Source organism: Carettochelys insculpta, chromosome 6 (assembly GCF_033958435.1).
Source record: "Carettochelys insculpta isolate YL-2023 chromosome 6, ASM3395843v1, whole genome shotgun sequence".
NCBI lineage: Eukaryota > Metazoa > Chordata > Testudines > Carettochelyidae > Carettochelys > Carettochelys insculpta.
The window spans coordinates 55847254-55872621 of record NC_134142.1 but is presented as its reverse complement, the minus strand read 5'-3'; the positions used below and the strand labels follow the sequence as shown (position 1 = coordinate 55872621).

Genomic DNA, 25368 nt, shown 5'->3' with positions numbered 1-25368 from the left:
CACCGTGGGCAGCAGCCCTTAACCCAGGGCTTCTGGCTGCTTCTGCGGCAGCTGGGGATCTATGCTGCAGGCACAGGGTCTGCAACCAGTTGTCAGCTCTGTGTATCTTGTGTTGTTTAGTGCAAGTGTGTCTGGGAGGGGCCCTTTAAGGGAGCGGCTGGCTGTTGAGTCCGCCCTGTGACCCTGTCTGCAGCTGTGCCTGGCATCCCTATTTCGATGTGTGCTACTTTGACGTGTAGACGTTCCCTCGCTGCGCCTATTTCGATGTTGGGCTGAACAACGTCGAAGTTGAACATCGACGTTGCCGGCCCTGGAGGACGTGTAGACGTTATTCATCGAAATAGCCTATTTCGATGTTGGCTGCACGTGTAGACGTAGCCAAAGAGTCCCCACAGTTTAGAAGGCATGGGATGCGCAGTCCTAGGGATGGGAGTTCTATGACCACCACCCCTAAGAGAAAAAGATGAGTGGTGGTGGTCGGGGACTCCCTCCTAAGAGGGATGGAGGCATCCATCTTCCACCCGGACCTAGAATCCCGGCAAATTTGCTGCTTGCCTGGAGCTAGAATTCAGGATATTACAGAGTCACTGCCAAAAATTCTTCAACCGGTAGACTATTTCCCCTTCCTCCTACTTCATGTAGGAACCAATGATACAGCCAAGAACAACTTTGATGAGATCACGGCAGACTACGTAACCCTCGGGAGAGAGATCAAGGAACATGGAGCACAGGTGGTCTTCTCGTCTATCCTCCCTGTGGAAGGAAGGGGTCCGCAGAGGGATCGTCAAATCACAGAGGTAAATGCGTGGTTGCGTAGGTGGTGTAGCACGGAAGGATTTGGTTTCTTTGACCATGGGATTCTGTTTCGTGAACAGGGATTGCTGAGAAGAGACGGGATCCACCTCACTAAAAGAGGAAAGAGCATCTTTGCGGGCAGGCTTGCAAACCTAGTGAGGAGGGCTTTAAACTAGGTTTGTCGGGGGGAAGGTGACACAAGCCCAGAGGTAAGTGAGGAAGGAGGAGGGAACAATCAAGTGCGTTTCCTGGGTGAAGAGGAGAAAGTGGGCCAATCGGCCCCTTCCCTAAGATGCTTGTACACTATCCTGTGATTCTATCACGAATGAATTTGGTGACTCTTGTAGGGTCCTTTGTAAGAATTTGATCTAAGGTGCCTAACCCAAAGAGCATCATTTTCTTTAAAATATTACATTCAAAAGCATTAAAGCCTGTTCCCAAACACAACTTGCAGAGTTTGTTTACTTTAGTCCCATCTCTGTTGATTTTCTTTCCTGCATGGTGGCCTGTTGGCAATTTTGCCATAGTTAATGTTATTTTCTGAGATATTTTGATATCAATCGGAGGATCTTTTATCTTCAAGCATTTATTTCAACTGAAAATTTTCCTTATTGGTTGATGCTATCCTCGACCATTGTCATTCCTACTTGAGCTTCCAAACATCCAGCTCTGGCTGATCAAATACTTCACTTATATACAAACCAACATGTGATGGACTCTACTGAAAAATCCACTCATTGCCTGGATCTATGATTCTCCATGCTGCCTAATAAACTACATCAGTATACCCAAGGATTGCCACCTTCAAATCAATGAACAAGGCAACAACTGTCTCTGTTTTCACTCTGTTTATTTCTTGTAGTGCAGTGAGAATAGCTTTCACTTCAGCCACGTAATTTGAGACACAACATCCCAAAACAATACACATTTTAGTACTCATTCCATTGAGTGACTGGATGAAGACACCACAATATTCTTGAAGTCCATGTGTTTCTGCCTTTAAAGGGAGAGACATTTACTAAAGTAAATGGGTTTATGTGAAGGAGTAACTGAGGCCTACAAGCTTCTTCATGCACTCTACCCTCCAGAAGTCAAATCTTCCTTTTTCTATAGTAGCCTTTACATATTTTTCAAAGTAAGATAACAGGTTCAGCTTTCTTTTGATTTTGCTGTTTCTAAACAGATCTGACCAGTGATGACACATGGGTGGGAACAAAGAACATCCATACTGAATTACCTTGGCTATTTTCTATAATTTTAAGAGGCTGAATATCAGACTCTTCTTCACAAATTGCTGCCAGAGCTAATATTACAGTTTCAGTTATCATATGAACTGTGAATGACTGCTCAATTTTGATGCTGGCACTGTAACTGAGAACAATATGCGCCAGTGATACATCATAAGAGATGTAGGCTATGTCTACACACCTGCTCCCTTTTCGAAGGTGGTATGTAAATCTGCGGGATCAAAATTTCAGATGAGGTGGGAATTTAAATATTCCACACCTCATTTACATACTCCTGCAAGATGTGGCCTTCGAAGTGGGGTCACTTAAAAAGTAAAAGTGTCGTGTAGATGCTGGCACTTCAAAAGGAAACCCTGACTTCCAAATTCCTTTATTCCCAATTTGTTTTGGGAATGAGGGAATTTCAAAGTCAGGGTTTCCTTTCAAACTGCCGGTGTCCACACGGCATTTTCACTTTCTAAATGACCCCACATTGAAGGCCGCATCTTGTGGAGATACGTAAATGAGGCGCGGGATATTTAAGTCCCCACCTCACCTGCAGTTTTGATCTTGTGGATTTACATTCCCCCTCTGTAGCCAGACAAAGTCTCCCACTTACAAGCCAGCTTGCCCGCTGCCCCCCCAACTGAGAAGCACACAGGGCACGGAAACAGCTGCTGACAGCACAGTCTTTGACGCCCTCATTGAGGCCCAGATGTGCTAGCTCATCGTGACCCTGAGAAGCAGAAAGTACAGATAAAAGGCTAACAGGCCAAACTGTCAACAACGGGAGGGACCCCCTCAGGAAATCACCCCAGCTGGCATTGATGAATTTGATGACCACACAGCCATCCCAGAAGAGGAAGTCCCTGCCCACACAAAAAGAATGTCCTGTACTCTCAAATTGCTTATCTCCTGTCTTACAAGTGCAAATTAAGTAAGAATTGCCCTTGTAACAAACTGGCGTCACAAAGACAGACCAGTATAATCTGGCACCATAGATAAGAAAGAGAATACGTAACCCAAAAAGGGGTATAAAAGATGGGTCCAGCAGAACTCTAACTTTGAGTGCATTCCACCAACTACCTGCTGGTTGGGTCAGGTGATTGCCTCCCGAGGTCCACAACTGGGGACGCCCAACCTCGTATTCGTCTTTCTGCGGAATTGAGTGACCGATCTGGCTTGGCTACGCTGGTATCGAGAGACGCAGAGAGAGTAAGATATACCCATGCTAGGTCTCCGTTTTTTTTTGTGCACAGCTAAAGAATTAGAGCTCTGTAACTAGACGTCGTTGTATCAAGATATCATTGTGTTAGATGGTAACAGATATCTTTGTATTGGATTGTAACGTAACTTGTTAACACCTGTACTTTGCTAGCATATAAGAAGTAGACAATAGCCTTTTGTAAGCACACGCTTATAACTGTAGCTTAATAAACTTGTAATTAGTCAAGATCCAAGCCTGACCCTGTTATCCTTTTGTCGCTACAACACAGCCGGCACAAGAAAAAGAACTTTAACCGTTTGGTTACTACAGCCTGGCCGTAGGTGAGAGTGCTAGCAGCTCCCTGCTCTAACAGTAAAAACTGGGTTGCTTAGGACCCAGGGGAATCCGTCAGCCTGTCTTGACTGCTTGCAGTGACGAGCTCCCTGATCTCGCAGTTTTAAGCTCGGATGATAACAGGGGCATAGCTGGTACCTCACCGTACATTACCCGGCCACCTGCTAACAGAATGGGCGTAGTCGGCAGGATTGTGACACAGGCTGTACCGCAGTGACAAAATGAAACCAGTCACGATAAACAACATGGATTTCCCCAACATAGAGAAGAAATTCACCTGGGAAGGATGAGGTGACCCTAAGTGGGACAAGGAAATGTTGGAAAGAACTGGGGACAAATCAGAGGAATTATGGTTGCAGTTCTGTAAGCAGAGAACTGCTTATAAATTAAAAGCGAAAAAGGAATATTGGAGCAGTTTTGCATCTGGCTGTGAGAAACAGCTACTTGGACAAAAGCCCAGATTATAAGACCTTGAAGAAACTGCCCAACTCTGAAAGCTTTAGTTCAAGTTCTTAACTCTTTGTGGTACAAAGTGTAGTTATGTAAACATTTATGTTGTGGTGTATGTGAATATGTCATGGAGTTTTGTTTAATGTTGTTTGTTTGTCTGTCTGTCTGTTTGTCCTTCTGGTGCATCCATAAGGAGCGGACGCCTTCCGATATGGACACCTTCCAATATAGGAAAAACAGTAAGTTTAGGTATAAAAGATCTAAATCCCTTTCGTAATACTTAAAATGGTAATATCCAATAAAATGTCACTTTGGAAAATAAGCATGTGATTGGAGGGAAAGAGTAAGTGAGTAAGGCCTTAACTCTGAAGGGTCTGGAGAAAATTCAGAGTGAGTAGCTTGCAGAGTTTAGAAAGAACTGAGCATATTTGTAAATGGAGTATTCCAATATGTAACCTTCCACCCCAAAGGGGGTAGAAAAGTATTCTTTTGTCTTTCAGAAACAGAGAAAAGCTGGTAGTTACTGAAGAACAACCTAAACATCATGAATCTCCTTTTAAAATGAAGAATGTGGTTTTATATTTTATGTTTGTGCTTATCTTATTAATAGCATTATCAAATTGTCTATGTTGGTAAGTTAAAATATACATGGGCTCATTAAAACAAAATGGTCTGTATATTGCTGCCTTATTAAATGCCTTGGCTGACACAGCAGCTAAAGCTGCAGACCTTTCCTCTCTTGGGCCACTTAACTGTTTCCCATTTTTTACAGATTCCCAGTCTCCTATTGGAACCCTCATTGACACTGCACTATTCCAAGATCAGGCCCTAAATTCAGAAGAAACTATCTGGAGACTGGATGAATGACTTTTGCATCCTGAACACCTTTGGTGCTCCCCGGACGGCCACCTGGTTGCACCCAAGGTCCTTCTCCCTTATCTTGCTTGCATGCACCACAGCCTGATTCATGTAAGTGAAGCAGGGGGATGATTACTGCTGTTCAAGCAAATTGGTTTGCTTCCAAATTCTCCTAAGTGGCCCAAACTACTGTCTGGCTTGCCCCATCTGCCAAGCCCACGACGTGGGCAAACCTGTAAAGACAGTTCTGGCAATCAGATCTCTGCCTTTAGGACTGTTCCTGAAGTTATAAATGAACTTCATTCAGCTACCCAAATGTAAATCTTTTAAAAATGTGCTGGTTATTGTTTGTTTGTTCTCAGGGTGGGCAGAGGAATGTCCATGCCAGAAAGCTGATACCGCACAGAACCCCACCTTGATTAAGGAATCCCTATGGAAGGTGGGAATGCCTAGTGAGTACCACCATGCCACCCAGCAACCCCTAAGTATAGGACATGTGTCAGCCCACCAAAAGAATACCACCCCGGCTGCACAGCTAAATAACCTGGCAGATGCAGCAGCCCAGATCTCTGACACCCAAGCAGATTGGGAACGTTTGTACCTATGGCTACATGAGACTCTGGGGCACACAGGGAGAAATGAGCTGGTGCGGCAAGCACATATCAGGGGGTGGCCTATCACCCACCAACAGGCCAGAGACCTGGTGCAACCCTGTGCTATCTGTGCTAAAACCTGAAAACACATAGCTGAAGGACAGTAGTTTGCTAAGAGACTAAGCGATGGGAAAACTAAGACTAAGAGATGGGAAAACACTATGGGCAACCTGGCAGGTTGATTACATTGGCCCACTTCCTACTACCAGGCAAAGGTGTGAGTACCTTTTGACCGGAATGGAAATTGTTTCTGTCAGGGATTTTTCATCCTTCGGGCATAATCGTCCCCGTGGGCCAGGGGAAACAAGCCTTGGGCCTTTAATATTAATACGGCTACGTCTACACGTGAAGCCTACTTCGAAGTAGCCTATTTCGATGTGGAGACATCGAAATAGGCTATTTTGATGAATAACGTCTACACGTCCTCCAGGGCTGGCAACGTCGATGTTCAACATCGACGTTGCGCAGCACCACATAGAAATAGGCGCAGCGAGGGAACGTCTACACGCCACAGTAGCACACATCGAAATAAGGGTGCCAGGCACAGCTGCAGACAGGGTCACAGGGCGGACTCAACAGCCAGCTGCTCCCTTAAAGGGCCCCTCCCAGACACACTTGCACTAAACAGCACAAGATACACTGAGCCAACAACGAGTTGCAGACCCTGTGCATGCGGCATGAATCCCCTGCTGCAGCAGCAGTAGCCAGAAGCCCTGGGCTAAGGGCTGCTGCACACGGTGACCATAGAGCCCCGCACGGGCTGGAGAGACAGCATCTCTCAACCCCCCAGCTGATGGCCGCCATGGAGGACCCCACAATTTCGATGTTGCGGGATGTGCAACGACTACACGGTCCCTACTTCGACGTTGAACGTCGAAGTAGGGCGCTATTCCCATCCCCTCATGGGGTTAGCGGCTTTGACGTCTCGCCGCCTAACGTCGATGTTAACATCGAAATAGCGCCCAACACGTGTAGCCGTGACGGGCGCTATTTCGAAGTTAGTGCCGCTACTTCGAAGTAGCGTGCACGTGTAGACACGGCTTACAGGGGCAGGTAGACTCTAAAAGGTACATAGGCTGCCAGTTAGCAGCCCTCTGTAACGGTCACTCTGTGTCAGTTGGTTTTCCCGGTAACCTGAACTCACAAACATTTCAAAAATCATAGATTTGAAATCCAGGCTCCTCATTGGACACAGGTGGGGCAGCCTCTAGAGGAGGACCTGTTTGAAGGCAAGACCTTCAAAATGTCCGTATGTAAATAGACTCATGAATAATGTATGAGATCAGGGAATATAAGGCAGCGACGCACAGCGCTCGGGGCCCTTGGTACAGATACGACTCTATCACCTACACGGGGAGGTGCTGGCCCTCGAGGCGTCCACCAGCCCCAGGCTAGCTGCCTCTGAGGCGAAGACTTTTCGAAGAGCTCCTGCCTTTTTGAAGACCCCCTAAAGCAATTCCATATCCGCCCAGCAGGGTCCGCCTGCTGAGGCACTAGCTGTATCACTCACACTAAAAGAGCAAAGGCAGCAGCTCTGAGGTAAATTGGGCGGGAGACGAACTGGCCTCACCCTTAGGGTGAGGTACTGAGCTCTCGCCCGTTAGCACCCAGAGCCTGTCATCACTGCGGCACCCCCGACCTTGCCGCCGACAAGCAGCTCAAAGGCGGATTTGGTGTGTGTCGAACTGGCTTCACCCTTAGGGTGGAGTACTGCGCACACATCAATTGAAGCCTAGAGCCTGCCACCTTCGCAGCACCTACGCTCTCGCTGCTCGTCGCCTTGATTCTTCTTTGCCGGACGTGACCATCGCACTCAACTAGACTACTGGACAGGACCCTTACACCTGATTGGACACGTAAAACCCCCTCTACGCCCTGAGACACTAACTCTAAAATCTAATACCCCATTAAGTGATTCAGGCTGCGTAGGGGGATTTAACAGACTGCAGCTCAGGTTGCAGTTTTTCTGGATCAACTAAGAGCCATAACCCGGAGCTGAAATAATTTGCTCCAAGCTGCGCAATTGGTTAATAAGCCCATAGTTAAGGCTTTGTTAGCTAACTGTTATTGTTAAGGTTTCTCTTTTTCCTCCTAACCTCCTCTCCCTCTGTCTCCCTCTCTCTCCAATTCCCACTGGGAAAATCCGCCATATATTGTCTCAGTTGGGAGGAAACCTTGATAGGCTGGACCTCAAGGTTTCCAATAGGGTGACTCAACTAGTCACCCAGAGCAAATAGGGGTAACAAACTAATTTATCTTCCCTAGCTCGGAGAAAAACTTACTTTAAAACTCATTAAGTCTTTTTACCCTTTTGTTTTATAAGAGAAGTCTCTCATAATCTCCTTCCATGCAATTCTTGTTAATATTTACCGTAAGTGTTTAGACTATATATTTTTAGAATAATTAAACTTAGTTAAGTTAGTTGTTAATGAATAGTTATACAAGTTTAGTTTACGCGCTGTGTTGTTTGTTTGTATGTTGCTGTCTTTTGTCAATAAATACAGTCATTATCTAGTTTATTTTTCCTCTCCTCGTCTTACCCTTGCTTTCAACAAGCGAGTCAGCTCCTGACCTACCGGGAATTAGCTTCTCCCCAGCCTCTCCCCTCTAGTACAAAACTGGTCTCTGGGCCCCCTGCCGGAGGTGGGTGGGGTTGGCTTGCTGAGGAGCGGAGCGGCCTTTGCCTGTCGGCAGGCTTCGGCCGTCTCTTCTTTGCCCTCGTCTGAGGCCCTGGGAGGATCCGAACGGGACGCTGGTGCGGGGTAAGCGGGGGGTTCATTGCCCGCGATTCTGCCCGCACTGACAGTTTCAGCAATTGGTTTTGCATACCCTGCCCCATTGGCAACCCACCATCACAGGGCTAAATCGTATAATCATGATAGTCCCTACACCCTAAGAAATCCAGTCTGACAACAGCTCACACTTTAGAAACACAGTAGTACAAGAGTGGGCTACTAAGCATGGAATTCAGTGGACTTACCACCGCCCGTACCGACCCCAGTCCAATGGCATAGTTGAGCACTGGAACGGGCTGTTAAAGAGCCACTTAAAGCCCACGGATGGTACTTGGGAAAACAGGCTGGATGAGGTGGTGCAGTGACTAAACAACCAGCAAACCCCTACGGGCAGTCCAATCAGCAGAGGATTCTTCCCTACAGGGAAAAATTCCTCAACCTCGGCTGCACCGCTCAAGGACTCCAAATCTAATCCTGGAGATACTGTTGTAATTAAACACCCTAGCCTGGGAACACAGACTCATGTACTCCACTCATGCAAAGGTGGGGGTGTGGACTGCTTTAGACTCTAAAAGGGAACCAATAACCATTACCGAGGCTTGGATCACATCCAAGACCGTGTGACCTTGTGTTTTCTCTCCAGAAAAGAAGGGACCACCTGGAATACACACCTCCCTGGGAGGAAGCAAGGCAACGGCCACCTGTAACATCAGTACACACCAAAGAACTTTAATGTATATAATACATGTATGCTGCTAGATGCCATATTAATACTAATAGACTCTTAGTAATTGCTATAGGCCTAGCTGTGTTGTAGCTACCTTCAACCCAGATGACAGCATGGCACCTCAACTCCTCGTCATCTTCCTGACTACCTCGCTGACTTCTGCCACACCTAAGCATCCCCTCAGGAATGCCATCCAGTCCATCGTCTCCACCGCCGGTGCCATGGATTGGTGGATGTGTACCCTGCTGAACTCCTCTACCAGATTGGGAATTGAGTTTGTCCCTCTGAACCTGAATGATTGGTGGGACAAGAGCAACATCTTCCGGTGTGGACCTGTCTGGTTTGATGACAGCGACGTCCACTCCTACCTTCACTGCAGCCCCTGGGGTTCATGCTGTGATAGGGTGAACTCCTACTTGGATAAGGAATCTGAAAGTTCTGGTTCTGGTTCTGGTTTTGTTATTATACCCTGTAATGGGACGAGGCTTGCTGGGATTTGAGTCCCTGACAACCTTGTCGTCCCGGGTGCTGGGAGGGTGGAACTGAGTGTCTTGCTTGTAATTCCTCGGAGTGGAAGCCATCGCGTGCGAGGAAGCTCCAAGGTTAGGCTGGGCCCTTCTGTCCCGTCCTCCCAGCCAAGCTGGTGTGGGTAGAGGTAACCGGTTTAAACTTTCGTGGAACTGAGTGTCTTGCTTGTAATTCCTTGGAGTGGAAGCCATCGCGTGCGAGGAAGCTCCAAGGTTAGGCTGGGCCCTTCTGTCCCGTCCTCCCAGCCAAGCTGGTGTGGGTAGAGGTAACCGGTTTGAACTTTCTGGATTAGACCATAATTCCCATCTGCCTTCCTGTCTAATTGTTCTCTGTCTGAGTGTCAGCAAGGGATGGGTGGGTCTCAAAGTATGCAGTCCTGGCCCAACAAGGAAGAGTTTGTGCTGTAATTAACCAATCTTGCTGCTTTTAGGTAAACACTCAGAACAGATTAAACAGGATGTATCTGCCATCAAAGATGCAGTTAAAATCTTACATGCTGTAACAAGGAATGGAAAGATCTCATGGTTAAAATGGCTAGCTCAACAATTAGAATTTTCTCTTACTCCATTCCTGCATTCTATTGTAACCACTATTTTGATTGTTCTTATCATAGTAGTTGTGTTTTGCATAACACTGTGCATTGTTAGGAGACTAATTGATGTGGCTATCTCCTCCACGCAAATCTGATACACGGAGCTGACAAATGATCCTAGCCAGTTCCGCGATTCCCCACATACTAATCGGATCATTGGGTACTTTTAGACTTCCTCCAAGGAGGGCAAGAGGTGCTGGCATCACCACCACCTTGCGTTCTGGGATGTAGTGTGGTGCATCAGGGGGTGGAATGTAGCCAGACAAAGTCTCCCCCTCATAAGCCAGCTTGCTCGCTGCCCCCCACCACTGAGGAGCACACAGGGCAAACGGCTGCTGACAGCACAGTCTTTGATGCCCTCATTGAGGCCCAGATGTGCTAGCTCATCGTGACCCTGAGAAGCAGAAAGTACAGATAAAAGGCTAACAGGCCAAACTGTCAACAACGGGAGGGACCCCCTCAGGAAATCACCCCAGCTGGCATTGATGAATTTGATGACCACACAGCCATCCCAGAAGAGGAAGTCCCTGCCCACACAAAAAGAATGTCCTGTACTCTCAAATTGCTTATCTCCTGTCTTACAAGTGCAAATTAAGTAAGAATTGCCCTTGTAACAAACTGGCGTCACAAAGACAGACCAGTATAATCTGGCACCATAGATAAGAAAGAGAATACGTAACCCAAAAAGGGGTATAAAAGATGGGTCCAGCAGAACTCTAACTTTGAGTGCATTCCACCAACTACCTGCTGGTTGGGTCAGGTGATTGCCTCCCGAGGTCCACAACTGGGGACGCCCAACCTTGTATTCGTCTTTCTGCGGAATTGAGTGACCGATCTGGCTTGGCTACGCTGGTATCGAGAGACGCAGAGAGGGTAAGATATACCCATGCTAGGTCTCCGTTTTTTTTGTGCACAGCTAAAGAATTAGAGCTCTGTAACTAGACGTCGTTGTATCAAGATATCATTGTGTTAGATGGTAACAGATATCTTTGTATTGGATTGTAACGTAACTTGTTAACACCTGTACTTTGCTAGCATATAAGAAGTAGACAATAGCCTTTTGTAAGCACACGCTTATAACTGTAGCTTAATAAACTTGTAACTAGTTAAGATCCAAGCCTGACCCTGTTATCCTTTTGTCGCTACAACACAGCCGGCACAAGAAAAAGAACTTTAACCGTTTGGTTACTACAGCCTGGCCGTAGGTGAGAGTGCTAGCAGCTCCCTGCTCTAACAGTAAAAACTGGGCTGCTTAGGACCCAGGGGAATCCGTCAGCCTGTCTTGGCTTCTTGCAGCGACGAGCTCCCTGCTCTCGCAGTTTTAAACTCGGATGATAACAGGGGCATAGCTGGTACCTGACCGTACATTACCCGGCCACCGGCTAACACCCTCCGACATGGCCTCAGTCTCTGCTCTTCTTTGATCAGCAGCTTATTGACTTGTGGGACAAATCTGAGTCCTGGTGCTAGGCCATTCCAAGGTACATTGAGTTCCACTATACAGCAATACTTTATCTATTCAAGGCAAATTTTAGAGTGTACTTGAACATCCAATGGTTTGTGGTGAAGTAGCTGGATGCCGTTTTCCCTTGATTCAGCTGGAATTTATGCTCATTTGCCCAACTAGTTACATTTTTCAAGTCTTTATTCAATTCCTACTTTAGTATACCTGTTTCATAATCTGAGATATGAAGCAGGCTGATAATTCAAAGGCGTATAGCAGGAAAAGAAGAGGAATTAAAGCTGAGCCCTAAAAGTAAGTGACTGTCTCAGTATTTTACTCAATACAGGTTGGACCTCTAAATATGGACTTTCTTCATCCAGCAGCATTTATGCCTGGCATCCATGTATGCTTTGGGGCTGGAGCACTCACAGGTCAACATCCTCATGCTCAGCATCTCCTTCCCTACCCTCCAAGAGGTCCCTGAGCAATGCAAATAGCTGATGTGTGGTGTTCAAGCTCGGGGGGGGAGAGGAAGGAATGGGGGTGGGAGGTGCTCAGGGGAAGTAGCAGAATGGCTGTGGAGTCCTGTGACAGCACAGCCTGCCGGGGCTGGGAGCACAGCCTGCCGGTCAGGGGCCATAGCTGGCAGTCAGGAGTGCAGACCACTGGCTATGGAGCTCCACAGCCTGCTCATCTCTTCTCTGAACACCTTTTCATTCTTGCTCTATCTATGTTCGTCCCTCTGCTGCTGCCTTGCCGCTGGCGGCAGCCAATGGGCCAACATTGACCTTACCTGGTCCAGCAAATTTCTGGATTCAGGCCTTGTCAGGTCCTGACAGAGTCAAAACAGGGAGGTTCAACCTGTACTAGGCAACTATTTTTAAACTAAATGTTTAGCACACATTATGATCAAAAGTAAAATAAATTATCCCTAGATCTTAAACCAATTTAATGAGTTCAGCAGTTTTATACATGCTGCTAATCAACACTTTCATTTGTTCTTTGCATCACATTTTGACAGTAAAACAAGAATTGGTACAGCACTAGCAAACAAAAATTGCAGACCAAAACTAATTTGCATTATACCTGCTCCTGAATTAAACTGGAGATGAAGAATTTGTCTGTAGCACATTTAAACCATAGGCAATGAATGCTCCTTTGTAACACACTCCCAAAAATTCAGTAAAGGGACAGAATTTTTTTTTCATAGAATAAAATGATGCAGTTACAAGATGCTAATCAACTCGTATAAGATTTAAGTACAAACGACAGTACTAGTTTACATAAAGGAATTGAAAAAAATTATGTAAGAAAAGGGACTAGATTGCAAAGTTACCTTTTGATTTTTATTCCATAAATTGTTATATATGAGATGGTGATCTCATTTACATTTCTACTAGACATGTTCACATCACAATACCCAGGGCATCTTATTGGAAGATACAATATGGAGGCTGAAGATTGAACTGGCATCAAGTCTGAATTTTCTATTAACCGGAAGAGCTGATAAATCTTCCCGTATCAGGTATGAGAAAAATAGGAAAGGGAAATTAAGTCCCATGTTTCAGTGCCCTGTAGTTAACTAGAATGTGCAGTTAAACAGTACAGTGCTGTCAACCCCAACACTAAAGCAGAGTGAAATCTGGAATTTCCATCGAACAGTAAATTCTAAAATTTATTTCTGTCCTGATCACACTGTTTGGAGCGATTCATGACCATAAATCTGACTGTCAGTCCAGACTGTCAAAAAGCAGGGCAGATACCTCAATCTAGTGGTATGTTACATAATTAGATTTCATGAACCTAGTAATGAATATGTACACCTGAAGCATAACATGAGTCTTCCTGTGGATTGACAGATAATGCCCTTGGGCACTCCAGTCTATCCCACCAACCAGGTAAGCTGGACTTAGTCATGAATGCTTACTTACAGAAAAGACCACAAAATATTCTGTCCCAACACACCAGTCACTTACGCTAAGTTAATGTGTGCTTCAGATTTCACATTTAAGACAATACTGCTAGCTAATCCTACAATGAACTTGAGAATGTATTAACTGAGAAAAGAAATGAAGGAGTTAGATACAGATTAAAGCAAGCAAATATACACACATAAATAAATTACAGTCCAATAGATGACAGAGATGTAATAATATGTAAGCACTCAAGGTTTTTAGGGCTAATCCAAATTGACCCTGCAGATTTCTGCTTTTGTGTCTTAGCTCCAGCCCTGTAAGAGCACAAACAGTAAAGAGATGAAGAATTTTCATGTGAGCTCCTTATTTCCTTTCTTCAGAATTTAAGTTGATGGGACAAGCTAAAAAACAGATGAGCTAGTCTGGTTTCCAGCTATGAATTTGTTTAGCTGCTGCCTAAATCTCTGGCAAGAGCTGGCATCAGATCTATGAACGTCACAATCCAAAATGTGACAAAAAAGTTGAAAGGTCACAATTTATCACAGAATAGAAATTAAAAAAAAATTATCTAGAAATATTGACTATTATGATGAAAAATTCCAACACAAAATCAAACATTCATATTTCCAAAATGTATATTTTTTTTTGCTCCACTTTTCCAAATTGCCTTCCAGAATTAGATTATCTGTCACTATTTTCTTATGAAAATGATGGAGCTGGTCAATGTAGTCATGCAAGTCCCATGATGCTCCATGCAGAGGAAATGCACCATGGGAGATGTAGTTCCTTACAGTCTAGTTTGTTGGAGAGAACGGGATTTGGAACAACTCCAGTAAAATGTGCTATCCATAAACACAGCTTAATTATTTTGTGTGGATTCATAAGTAAACATTTGGGTCAGTTTAAAGAAAACTTTCTGTACAAAAAATGAAATAAATTTTTTGTTTCAATATTCCCAATGGGAAATGGGGGCCAGACACTTTGGTGAGGCTACTTAGTACTTCATTATCAACTACTTTGGCTGAAAGCACACTATAAAATGGATCCAAGACACATTTGCCGAGTATGCTGGTGATTCTCCAATGGGCTGGGGGCATAACATAGTGGCTTATACTAATGCTAGAATGGCAGCGAAAAGTGAGCATGTGTATATTATATAAGTGTATAACTGGTCTGCTCTTATGTTATATTCAGTGCCCTTTTTGTAAAAAGAGGAACTGGTACTCAGCCAGTTCCCCATCCTCTGCTAAACTCAGTACCAGCACCAAAATAGCACAACTTAGATAAGATAATTGGAGATACGCATCTCCTAGAATTTAAAGGGACTGTGGGAGGTCATCTAGTCCAGTCCCTGGCCCTCTTGGCAGGACCAAGTAGCATGCCTGACATCTATTTGCTCCAATACCTAAATAGTCTCCTTAAGGATTGAGCTCACAACCCCAGGTTTAGCAAGCCAATGTTCCAACCACTAAGCTATCCCTGCACCTCAAGTCTTGGCTGATCGGATGTTATATTAATTATTGCCCATATTTTCAATCTCATGTAACTCCTACAGGTTAGAGTTGGTCAGAAAAGCCCTGAGGCAACTATAAGAAATCATGCAGGGTGCATCTACACTTGCTGGCTACTTAGAAGCAGCTGGCACAATGTTGAAATAGCATGCGTCACGTCTACACGCGCCATGTGCTATTTCAACGTTGAAATCAACGTTAGGCATTGAGACGTTGAAATTGCTATTCCTATCCAAAGATGGGAATAGCACCCTACTTCAATGTTCAACGTCGAAGTAGGGTATGTGTAGATGATCTGTGCCCTGCTACTTCAAAACAGCGGGATCCTCTATGGCAGCAATCAGCTGAGGGGTTGCGATGCTTTGTCCAGCCGCTGTGGGTATCTATGGTCCTCGCACGCAGCAGCCTTTAAAGCACCACAGACCTGGATTTCCTGTGGCAGGGAGCTGAGAGCGTTCAGGCAACTGCGCACTCATGTGCTATCCCTGCACACCCTCCAGAGGACGTGAATCACCACCCACCACCCATGGCATGAAGCTAGCCTCCGGAGCGCCCCCAGGGCTCCCCTTCTCAGGGGACCCAGGCACCCCCAGCAGCCAAAGTGGGGGCCAAAAAAGAGGTGGGGCCCCTCCTGGTCAGAGGCCGAGCTCTGAGACCTGCTGGGGCTCTGGGGTGAGGAGGAGTTGCTCCACGTGATGGGGATCAAGCAGCGGAACGCAGAAGTGTTTGCCTGACTGGCCACCCAGGGTCACCCTGCTCGCAGTCTGGATCACATCCGCAGCAAGATGAAGGAGATGTGGCAGGGTTACGCCTGGGCCCGGGACTCGGCCAGCCAGTCTGGAGCAGCCCCCACTGCTTGCCCCTTCTACAGGGAGCTCAGGGCCATCTAGGGCCCTTGGAACACCTCCTCCTCCCAGCCACACTTGACACCATGGTCAATGAGTCCCAGCAGTCCTCGGAGTTGCAGTCCAGCCCAGAGGCCAGCCCCGCACCCAGGGCCCATGCGAGCAGCGCGCCCTCGGGACAGAGGAGAAGGAGTCCAGCAGCGAGGAGGGAGGGCTCCTCATAGACCTCCCCTCCCGGAGCACCAGCCAGGTGTCCGCACACCAGGGTTCCCCCGATTGCAGCAGTGGATGGTCAGGTATGTACCTGACAGGGCACACACCCCTGGGCCACAGGGCGGGGGCATCAGACATGACCAGGAGCCCCACACACCCCCAGCAGACCCCAACCCACAACTGCCCAGCCACAGCATGGTCCCAGGACAGCGGCATGGCCATCAGTGCCCATCAGCACCCACACCCATGGACAGCACTGTGCCGTAACCCTAGGGGCAAGAGGACCATGCAATTGGGACACCCAAGAGGGACACCACACCCACTGACGGGGATGGAGACCCAGCACCCAAGGAGGGGTGGAGGGAATGGGCCACGGGCCATGGCATAGTACTAACAGCCTTCCCCTCCCTCTCTCCACAGCTGCACCATCTGATGCCCCAGGCAGCCAGGCACCCTCCGTGGTCCCTGAGAGCCCGCTGGAGGTCAGCCACCGCCAGTGTCCGGGGAAATCCAAGGCCAGCGGGAGGGTCACGCCACCGCCGGACCCAGGGGATGGCCCCCGTGGACCCCCAGCTCCTGGCGGCTCTCCGGCGACAGACAGAGGTGGCCGAGGAGAGACTGAGGTTTGAACGGGAGGAGTCTACCCGATGCTGGGCGGCGTGGCAGGAGTTCATGGGCATCTTCCAGGACATAGCAGGGTTGCTCCTGCAGGCTGTCGCCAGACTCCCACCGCCTACAGCCTATCCTGCCGCCCTCCCCGCCGCTCCACCTGCTGCCCACCCTGCAGCCTCACTTGCCGCCCCACCTGCTTTGCCTCCTGCCTCACTGCCTGCCACCCCACCTGCTGCGCCGCCTGCCAGCCCCCGCCCCCCAGGACCGGAATCCACTGGGGCTGAAAGCCAGCTGGTGGAGGCATCCTGGCCACACCTGCTGGTCCTCCTGGCCCCCAGCCAGCTGAGCTGGGGACCGTGGACAAGAAGGGGGTTGTGACTCTTACCTGCCAGGGGTCACGCCCCTATACATCCACCCCAGGGTGATGGCTGAGCCATTCGCTGGTCGCCCATTTGTATATAGCTGTCCCCCTTGTGTATAGTATAGGTACTTATATATGTATGTATCCTACAGTGTTCCTGTTTGTGAGTCCGTTTATTCAAGAACTCAAACTGTAAGATCTAGGACCACCAAACTTATTATGCAGTTTTCTCTTATTCTACCTTAAAGCAAGGTCAGGGTTTGGTTGTACAAGGAAAATGGGGTATGCCTGGCACACAATTGTTTTCCATAAAATGGAAATGGTGGGGGAGGGGTGTGAGAGGAGGCAAAGCGGTACTGCAGTCACCCCTGGGGGCAGTGAACATTGGAGACAGCTATCCTGCAGAGTGACCACAGGGGGGCAGCCAGAGCAGGAAAAGAGTTGCCACCTGGGGACAAGGCTCCCCATATTGCTGGCTGCCGGCCCAGGCAAGCAGCCCTGCTCCAAACCCCTGCCCGCCCAGTGCTCAGCCACAGTACCAGATGGATGGTGTCCCACCAGCCACTGGCCATGCCACAGCAGGCCCGCCCCCTAGTGCAAAACTTATGGGATACAGATGGCATTATATGCTGGAGACAATTGAAAATTAGGAAGTATATCCCTTGCTCCCATGAACCCCTACAAAACTCAGGCATAGTTTATAATAGAGAGATGGCCTACACGACAGACTACTGTAATGAAAGGTGACATGCAGTAACCCAGGAGATGGCTTTTCTAATAGGCACAGACTATGTGCCATGCTGGCTCTTTTCTATGACCTGCAAACTGGCTACGAAGATCCACAAGAAAAGACCCTTCACTGGGAACAGTACTCATTGCATGACAACTCCGAATGACAGAAGGTGGAAAGAAGAGCTTATGGCCAGACCATTATTTTTCCTTAATATAGAATCTATTGTTCATTTTACATATATGCTCTGCATTTTGTTCAGCCTTTGTCTTTAAGACGGGTCCAAGAGCGGTTCAAGAAGACCTTCCTTAGGGGCCGTACCTTCTATTTCTTTTGGCTGGTGTCAGCTTAGATTTGTTTCCTATCACCTGGCCCTGCTCTACGGCTTCTGTCCAGCCATTTAAAGAACAACCAGAAAGTTGGTTAAGGGCTAGTTGAGACCATACTCTGCAGTCACCTGAGTCCCACATCACTGACGATGAGCTGGAAGATTCTGGTGCAGGCTTCTGCACTTTGAAAAAGTTGGCAAAAGTTACCTTTAAGCAATATTCCAGATGTTGTTAGAGCAGCTCTACTATTCTTCTCTAGACACAGCCGCTCCTCTTTATGGCCTTCCTGCAACGTAGTAAGATGAAGAGCTAAGACCGTCAATCTGTGAAGCAGAAACATCCTAAGACTCTACTGACAACCTTCCATATATTTCCCATTGCACAACTAAGTACCAGAATCTTTGCAACAAAGTATCAGAAAGTACTGCCCATGGGTCAGTAAGCGAGGACCATATTTGCTGGCTGAACCCCAGGAAGGGGGTAAAGGAGCCAGCACCAGCCTGTTATAGAATGAAAGGTGCTCACTGACAGGTAGGGACTATCTTTCACCATATTGTGCTTATACTGTGTACTTTAAGGAATGAATGAGAGTAAAATATCTAAAACTAAACAAGAAATGAAAGTGTGTGTTTTCATTGGAAAACTCCAGTTTGTAGCTATTTCTCACTGAACAATTTAAGAAAGAAAGCAATGCTTGAGCTACCTGTGACATTCATACAGGGTAACAGACTAAAAAAGAGTCTCTAAATAGAAATTAAACAAAAGTAAAAAGGGTAGAATATTATGACTATCCAGGTATCTAAATTAGCAAGAACTCCCAGGCATAAAGTGTGAATTTTGCATAGCTGTTTACACTTAGTAGTCAGTAAAGCTGGAAAAACTGTATGCTACACTTCATTGTTACTGAACCCACAATTCAGGACAGCAGTCACTATTTAAAAAAAAAAAAGGATATAGGAAAACTATTGACTTTAAAGGTTAGGTATTAGTCTAGGACCAGTTGATAAATGTAGAGCTAATCTAATCAGTGGTTATAAGAGGTAATGCCATCAGCTGACTGCCCTGACCTAGGCTTCTAGTTTTCACAAGAGTTAGATAGATGTAAGAAAGATGTTGTTTCTACATCTTTGACCTAGATGGGACCTCGTTAGTGCCAGTCTGGTGTTCTGGTAAACATACTAAGGACTTTCAGCTGAAATCAGTAACATCTGCAATTCACTAATACAACACATGGTTTAAAAAAAAGGCAATGTGATAAAGTGCTTCAGGATATTTTAACAGTTAAAAGAGAACGTAGCCAGATAAAACATTTAAGTAACTTGCTTCCACGTTTTTTCCTTTTTTAAAAGAACTGGACAAATTCAATCATATTGTATTTCTTAAAAAACTTCAGGAAAAACAAAAATCCAGTTAATTATTTCATGGCTGATTGATCTAGGGGAAATGAGGCTCTTGTACGTTTCTCTACAACATATGTCATCGATTAGATAGGTAGGTTTTACTACTTCAAACTGAGTCAGACTAAAATTAATTAGAAAGCCATTTAAATTAGAAGCGGAATACAATAAAATGTAATAAAAGCAACAAATGGCAGTTAGGTCATTAATAATATTTCTAATACAATATTGTATTGATTATTGCCACTTACTACAGTAACAGGTTGTTGAATTAACTACTTAACCCTATATGCAGCAACTACCATTTTTTCATTCTCACATATTTAATAATCCCCCATACTGGTTCATTTTACAATTTTAGGTTCTCATTAATGCTATTCAATTTATAACTGAATCTGGGCAGTTTGTAGGTCAAGAGACATCTATTACTCTTCCTTATAGCTGAACTCCACAATTACCAGGTTTAAAACAATTAAGACATGGAGAGGTATCAAATTATTAATTACTTCAACATTTGTGGTCAGTGTTGGGAATTTAAATTAAATGATAAAGCTCAAATCACTGAACAACTACGGTAATCTTCACTCAGTCAGAGGAAACGGTATTGAAAACTATCAGAACTTCTTTCATTCGTCATTAAAAACAAACACACAAACCAAAAGATATATCTTTCTCCAATGTTTGTTTCTATTTATGCATGCACGTGCATGTATGCAACTAATTGTTTTGTCACACTGATTGAAAACGAAAAACATTTTGCATCAATTTTTGAAAAAAATTAGATATTGGTCAAACCTATCCAAAAGAAAATCTCCAGTTGTAGTTTTCTGAACTGTCCCAGTTATTTTTTTAAAGATATCAGTGTGATCCATCAACACATATTCTTCCATTTGATGTTCTGAATGTAAATTAGATATTTTTCAGTAAAATCCAAATGTTTTCCCAAGAAAAATTTCAATCATGCAGACACTATTTTCTTTCAAAAACTCATTTTGACAGAAAATGTCTTATTAGCTCTAAGATGCACCTTTCACTAGCAGGAAATTAATCTACACAAATAAATATGCAAAGGAAATTATTAAGAAATCAAATGATTTTTTTCAGTATTGGCAGTAGAGAATGTATTGTACAAATGATTCTATTTCCATTGCAGTCTGGTGTGCTTTCTTCCTGTCCTCTAGGTTCCCAGCACTTGCTAACCTTTGCTACTGTTTATACTTAGCGGTTTTATCTCCCAAATTCTTACCAGATAAAATTCTAAAGGTAATGTTTAATACTCCTGATGAAGCTAAACAGGTTTTTTCAGTCCCTCAGAACAATGCCACCGTGACACCCCTACTACATTTCCAGAACTATACATCAAACTCCTAGCCTGATCCCAAAGATCACTGAAGTCAGTAGGATTCCAAGGCTCTGTATTAGGCTCCGCATGATGACCAACATATTCTAGTTAAGAGCTGGCATCTCTTGAGAAAACTTATTGAATATTTTTAATTCTTTGTAAAAGAATACATAGGGATAATATACAAAAACAATCAAAGATGGAAAACACTATCCCTGTGTCTACACGTGCCCCTTCCTTTCGAAAGGGGCATGTTAATGAGCGGGTTCGAAAGATGCTAATGAGGCACTGCAATGAATATGCACTGCCTCATTAGCATAAAGGCAGCCGCAGCAATTCAAAAGTGCTGCTTTTCGAATTGCGCACTGCCTGTGGAGATGGGACCTTCCGAAAGGACCCCCCCCCCAGTTTTTGAAAGCCCTGCTTCCTGTCTGATGTTAAGAAGAAGGGCTTTCAAAAACTGGGGGGGTCTTTTCGGAAGGTCCCGTCTCCACGGGCAGTGTGCTATTCAAAAAGCTGCACTTTCGAATTGCCATGGCCGCCGTTATGCTAAGGAGGTGCTCATATTCATTGCAGTGCCTCATTAACATCTTTTGAACCCGCTTATTAACAAGCCCCTTTCAAAAGGAAGTGGCACGTGTAGACCCAGCCTATGGCTGAGTCTACCCTTGCATTCATCTTTTGAAAGAGGCATGCAAATGAGGGAAATCAAATATGCAAATGAAGAGCAAATTTACATATCTGGTGCCTCATTTGCACATTGTTCTTTTAAAAGAGCTTCTATCAAAAGAAGAAAAGCAGTGTGGACGCAGCTCTTTTGAAAGTAAACCCCACCTTTGAAAGAACACTTCTTCCCTTTTTTTTCCTTTTAAAGATGGGGTTTACTTTCAAAAAAGCCACATCTACACTGCTTTTCTTCTTTCAAAAGCTGTTTCAAAAGAATATGCAGATGAGGCACCAGATATGTAAATCTGCACCTCATTTGCATTTCTGATTGCCTGCATTTGCATTCCTGTTTCAAAAACGGAATGCAAGTGTAGACACAGCCTATTACTGCTTTTCATTAATTCAGAAAAGGCATTTAACAGTGCTGAATGGGGATACTCAGCTATTACAGATAAGAGTTCACAAAGTCCTCTCTGGCTAATGTTAAACCATTCTTTTTCTGAAATTACATTGTAGTTTGGTGTTAATTTTATATTATATTTAGTTTTTCAAAGAGGATTTGGGGAGGGCACAAAATGAGTGATAATCCAATGCCAGAAGACCAGGAATGTTCTTTTTTTTTTTTAAACGGTAGTTCTTCAGAGCTACAATATTCCCAGCCATTTAGAAAATAGCTTTTCTCACCAGAGCTAATGCAAGATAGCACTGTAAATCAATAAAAATTAGGCAAATACATCTCAGCACATAGCCCTGCAATGAGACCAATTTGCACCAGTGGCACTGTGCTCAGAAATAAACTATTTTTACAGTGATACTTTACAAATACTATTCAAAATTAAATTGCAGAATTATTTTAAAAAATACTATTGATTTAACAATACACTAAAGACCAAGTCTGTATTTCAGGTAACTCTTTCGCGTTATCTTGTTAACATGTATTTTGTTTGAATTTTTCTTGGCTTAATTACATGCTTTTGTGATTGACTACTGTGTCTCAAATTATATTTCACATTAGGAAAAAGGTACATTCCAGAACAAAGCATGTATTCTTAATGTATTTATAATAAAATAGGTAAAATATAACTTCCAGACAAAACAATGAAATAGACAAAATACAGATTTCACATGTAACAATATTAGAAATTAAGTCAATAAACTACAAGACTACAACCCAAGTGTGACCATTTTATAACAGGTCTGACTTTGGTCATATTTGTCCATAAATTACTACACATTTGCATATGATTTTATCTACTTATTTACAGGAGAGTTAAAAAGTCAAAATGGTCAAAAGGAAAAATTTAAACTACTATACTTTTGTGAAAATTAAACATAGTATATAAGATACATATAGCAACAAAGTAATCGCTAGAGTTTCAGCCAATTGGACGACAGTGATTTTAACAGGAATTGTAAGGCTGTTTTGTAGGCAGCATAAGACAAACAGAGAACATACAATCTTCTCAAGTCTGATCAATATCAGTACATATCCACCAAATCACTTTAGGGTTCATGGAGGTGGAGGGAATGATAAGAACTGTAGGATGTCTTTTGGGAAGACTAGATGAGATAAAAAATGTTAAAAAGCTGTCTCACAACATTAAATTCAGTTATTAGACATGTAGTGATTATATGCAGTTAAACAACACACCTGCCTTCATTTATATCTGTGTAACTTAACAAACAGTGAAGAAAGAACATAGCTCAAAGAGAGTATGTTGAAACAATTTTAGCCAACATAGTGTTCAAATACCCCTGATCTTGTAGTACTCAGAGGGAACTTGACAAACCCTGGGCTGGGATAATTTAGTTGGGGTTGGTTCTACTTTGAGCAGGGTGTTGGAGTAGATGACCTCCTGAGGTCTCTTTCAAATCTAATCGTTATGGGTCTATAACACGAATACAAACAACTCAAGAGCTCTGCTTCAGACAAAGAGAAAGAAGATGAACATCTTGGTAGTTTCATTAGCTCTGCTGGAGAAACAACCAAAAATAACTAGGAAGAAAGACTATTTAGCAAACTTAGGAGAACACAAGCAGGACAGGAAAGTATAACAAAGGAGATTTAAGTGTGCACATATCATAGAATCATAGAACACTAGGACCGGAAGGGGCCTCGAGAGGCCATCGAGTCCAGTCCCCTGCCCCGATGGCAGGACCGACCACTATCTACACCATCCCTGATAGACATCTATCTAATCTGTTCTTAAATATCTCCAGCGAGGGAGATTCCACAACCTCCCTTGGCAACTTATTCCAGTACTTGACCACCCTGACAGTTAGGAACTTTTTCCTAATGTCCAACCTAAACTTCCCTTGCTGAAGCTTAAGTCCATTGCCTCTTGCTCTCTCCTCAGAGGCCAAGAAGAACAAGTTTTCTCGCTCCTCCTTATGACACCTTTTAAGATATCTGAAAACCGCTATCATGTCCCCCCTCAATCTTCTTTTTTCCAAGCTAAACAAGCCCAATTCTTTCAGCCTTTCTTCATAAGTCATGTTCTCCAGACCTTTTATCATTCTAGTTGCTCTTCTCTGGACCTTCTCTAATTTCTCCACATCCTTCTTGAATTGGGGTGCCCAGAACTGGACACAATATTCCAGCTGAGGCCTAACCAGCGCAGAGTAGAGCAGCAGAATGATTTCTCATGTCTTGTTTATGTTTAACTGATCATCTGACAGGGTTGTTTTCATAAGTTAGAGTGTTTCAATAACCCATGTTAGAAGGATGACAGACTCCCTAAATTTATCAAGGATTTTCCTTGATACAATTACTAAAGCCCAAGAAATAATAATAAACTAAAGTTCTTTGAAATCTCTAGTATTGGAAATAAAGGGACAAAATTTTTGGTGGCCTAAATTCAGAATCCTTCAAAACTGAATGAGACCCACATAGAAGGATCATTTGACTCAAGGAGACGGGACAAGGAGATTGGAGGGGGAAGGTGGATAAAATATAAAGCAATTATAGCTAATTTTAGTAAGACCAGGTCAAAAGATGTGTTGCTCATGACATGAGAGAACATCTTGAAGTACATATTGTAGGGGCTGGGCTCCAGATTTCCTGCGTGAACACTTGCTGCAATTATTAGAGGTGTAGCTGAGTTAGTCTGTATCTTCAAAAATAACAAGACTCCTGCAGTACCTTATAGACCAACAAGTATTTTGGAGCATAAGCTTTTATGGGCAAAAACCTGCTTCATCAGATGCATCAGTGGGGTTTCAGATGAGGGTCTAAATGTATAGGCTCATTAAAACCCTCCTCTGGAACCCCCACTCATGCACCTGATGAAGTGGGTCTTTGCCCACGAAAGCATATGCTCCAAAATATCTGTTAGTCTATAGGGTGCCATAGGACACCTGTTGCACTATTTTTGAATGCTTAAAATAGGTGGTTGGGAAGTCATTAGAAAAAACAAAGGAAAAACGTTGTCAAAAGTAAAAATTTAAACTACTATATACTGTCTTAAATTATAGCAGAATGATCATGTCAGAATGAGAAAGCTGATGTGTTGCACTAGGCCCATGCAAAACCCATAAACAAATACCCATAAGCAAGACTGGATCCTAAATCAAGAATTCAGAAGACACAGCATAACACTGATGCTTTAATCTTGTATGGACTTTAGTTTTTCAATGCAAATAAAAAGGTCAACACCAATGATATAAAAAGCAAGAGGCTTCTGAAGCCACAGATTGAAAGAAAACAAAAACAACCCATGACTGGGGAGGACCCAACTTTAAAAACTGGTATTTAAATCAGGCGCTTTTCTAATTTTAAATCTCCAAATACATCACTTTCTGTAGGTCACACAATGAAAATCATAAGTGTCTTTCTAGGTCACCAGTTACACTACCTCATCAGAGATCATAACTACAG

The 25368-nt window shown here is 44.3% G+C and overlaps 1 protein-coding gene across 2 annotated transcripts in view; it reads right to left on the bottom strand.

Moving 5' to 3' along the window:
- CDIN1 (CDAN1 interacting nuclease 1) overlaps positions 1–25368 on the bottom strand; it is a 210209-nt gene that overhangs the window by 26583 nt on the left and 158258 nt on the right. The window contains exon 11 of one of the 2 annotated variants that reach the window (XM_074998831.1): positions 18294–18372. The exons of the other annotated variant lie outside the window; for it this stretch is intronic. Coding sequence (XP_074854932.1) covers positions 18342–18372 — 31 coding nt within the window. The 3' untranslated portion in view covers positions 18294–18341. The remainder of the gene's footprint in view (positions 1–18293; positions 18373–25368) is intronic. 2 annotated transcript variants of the gene reach the window in all.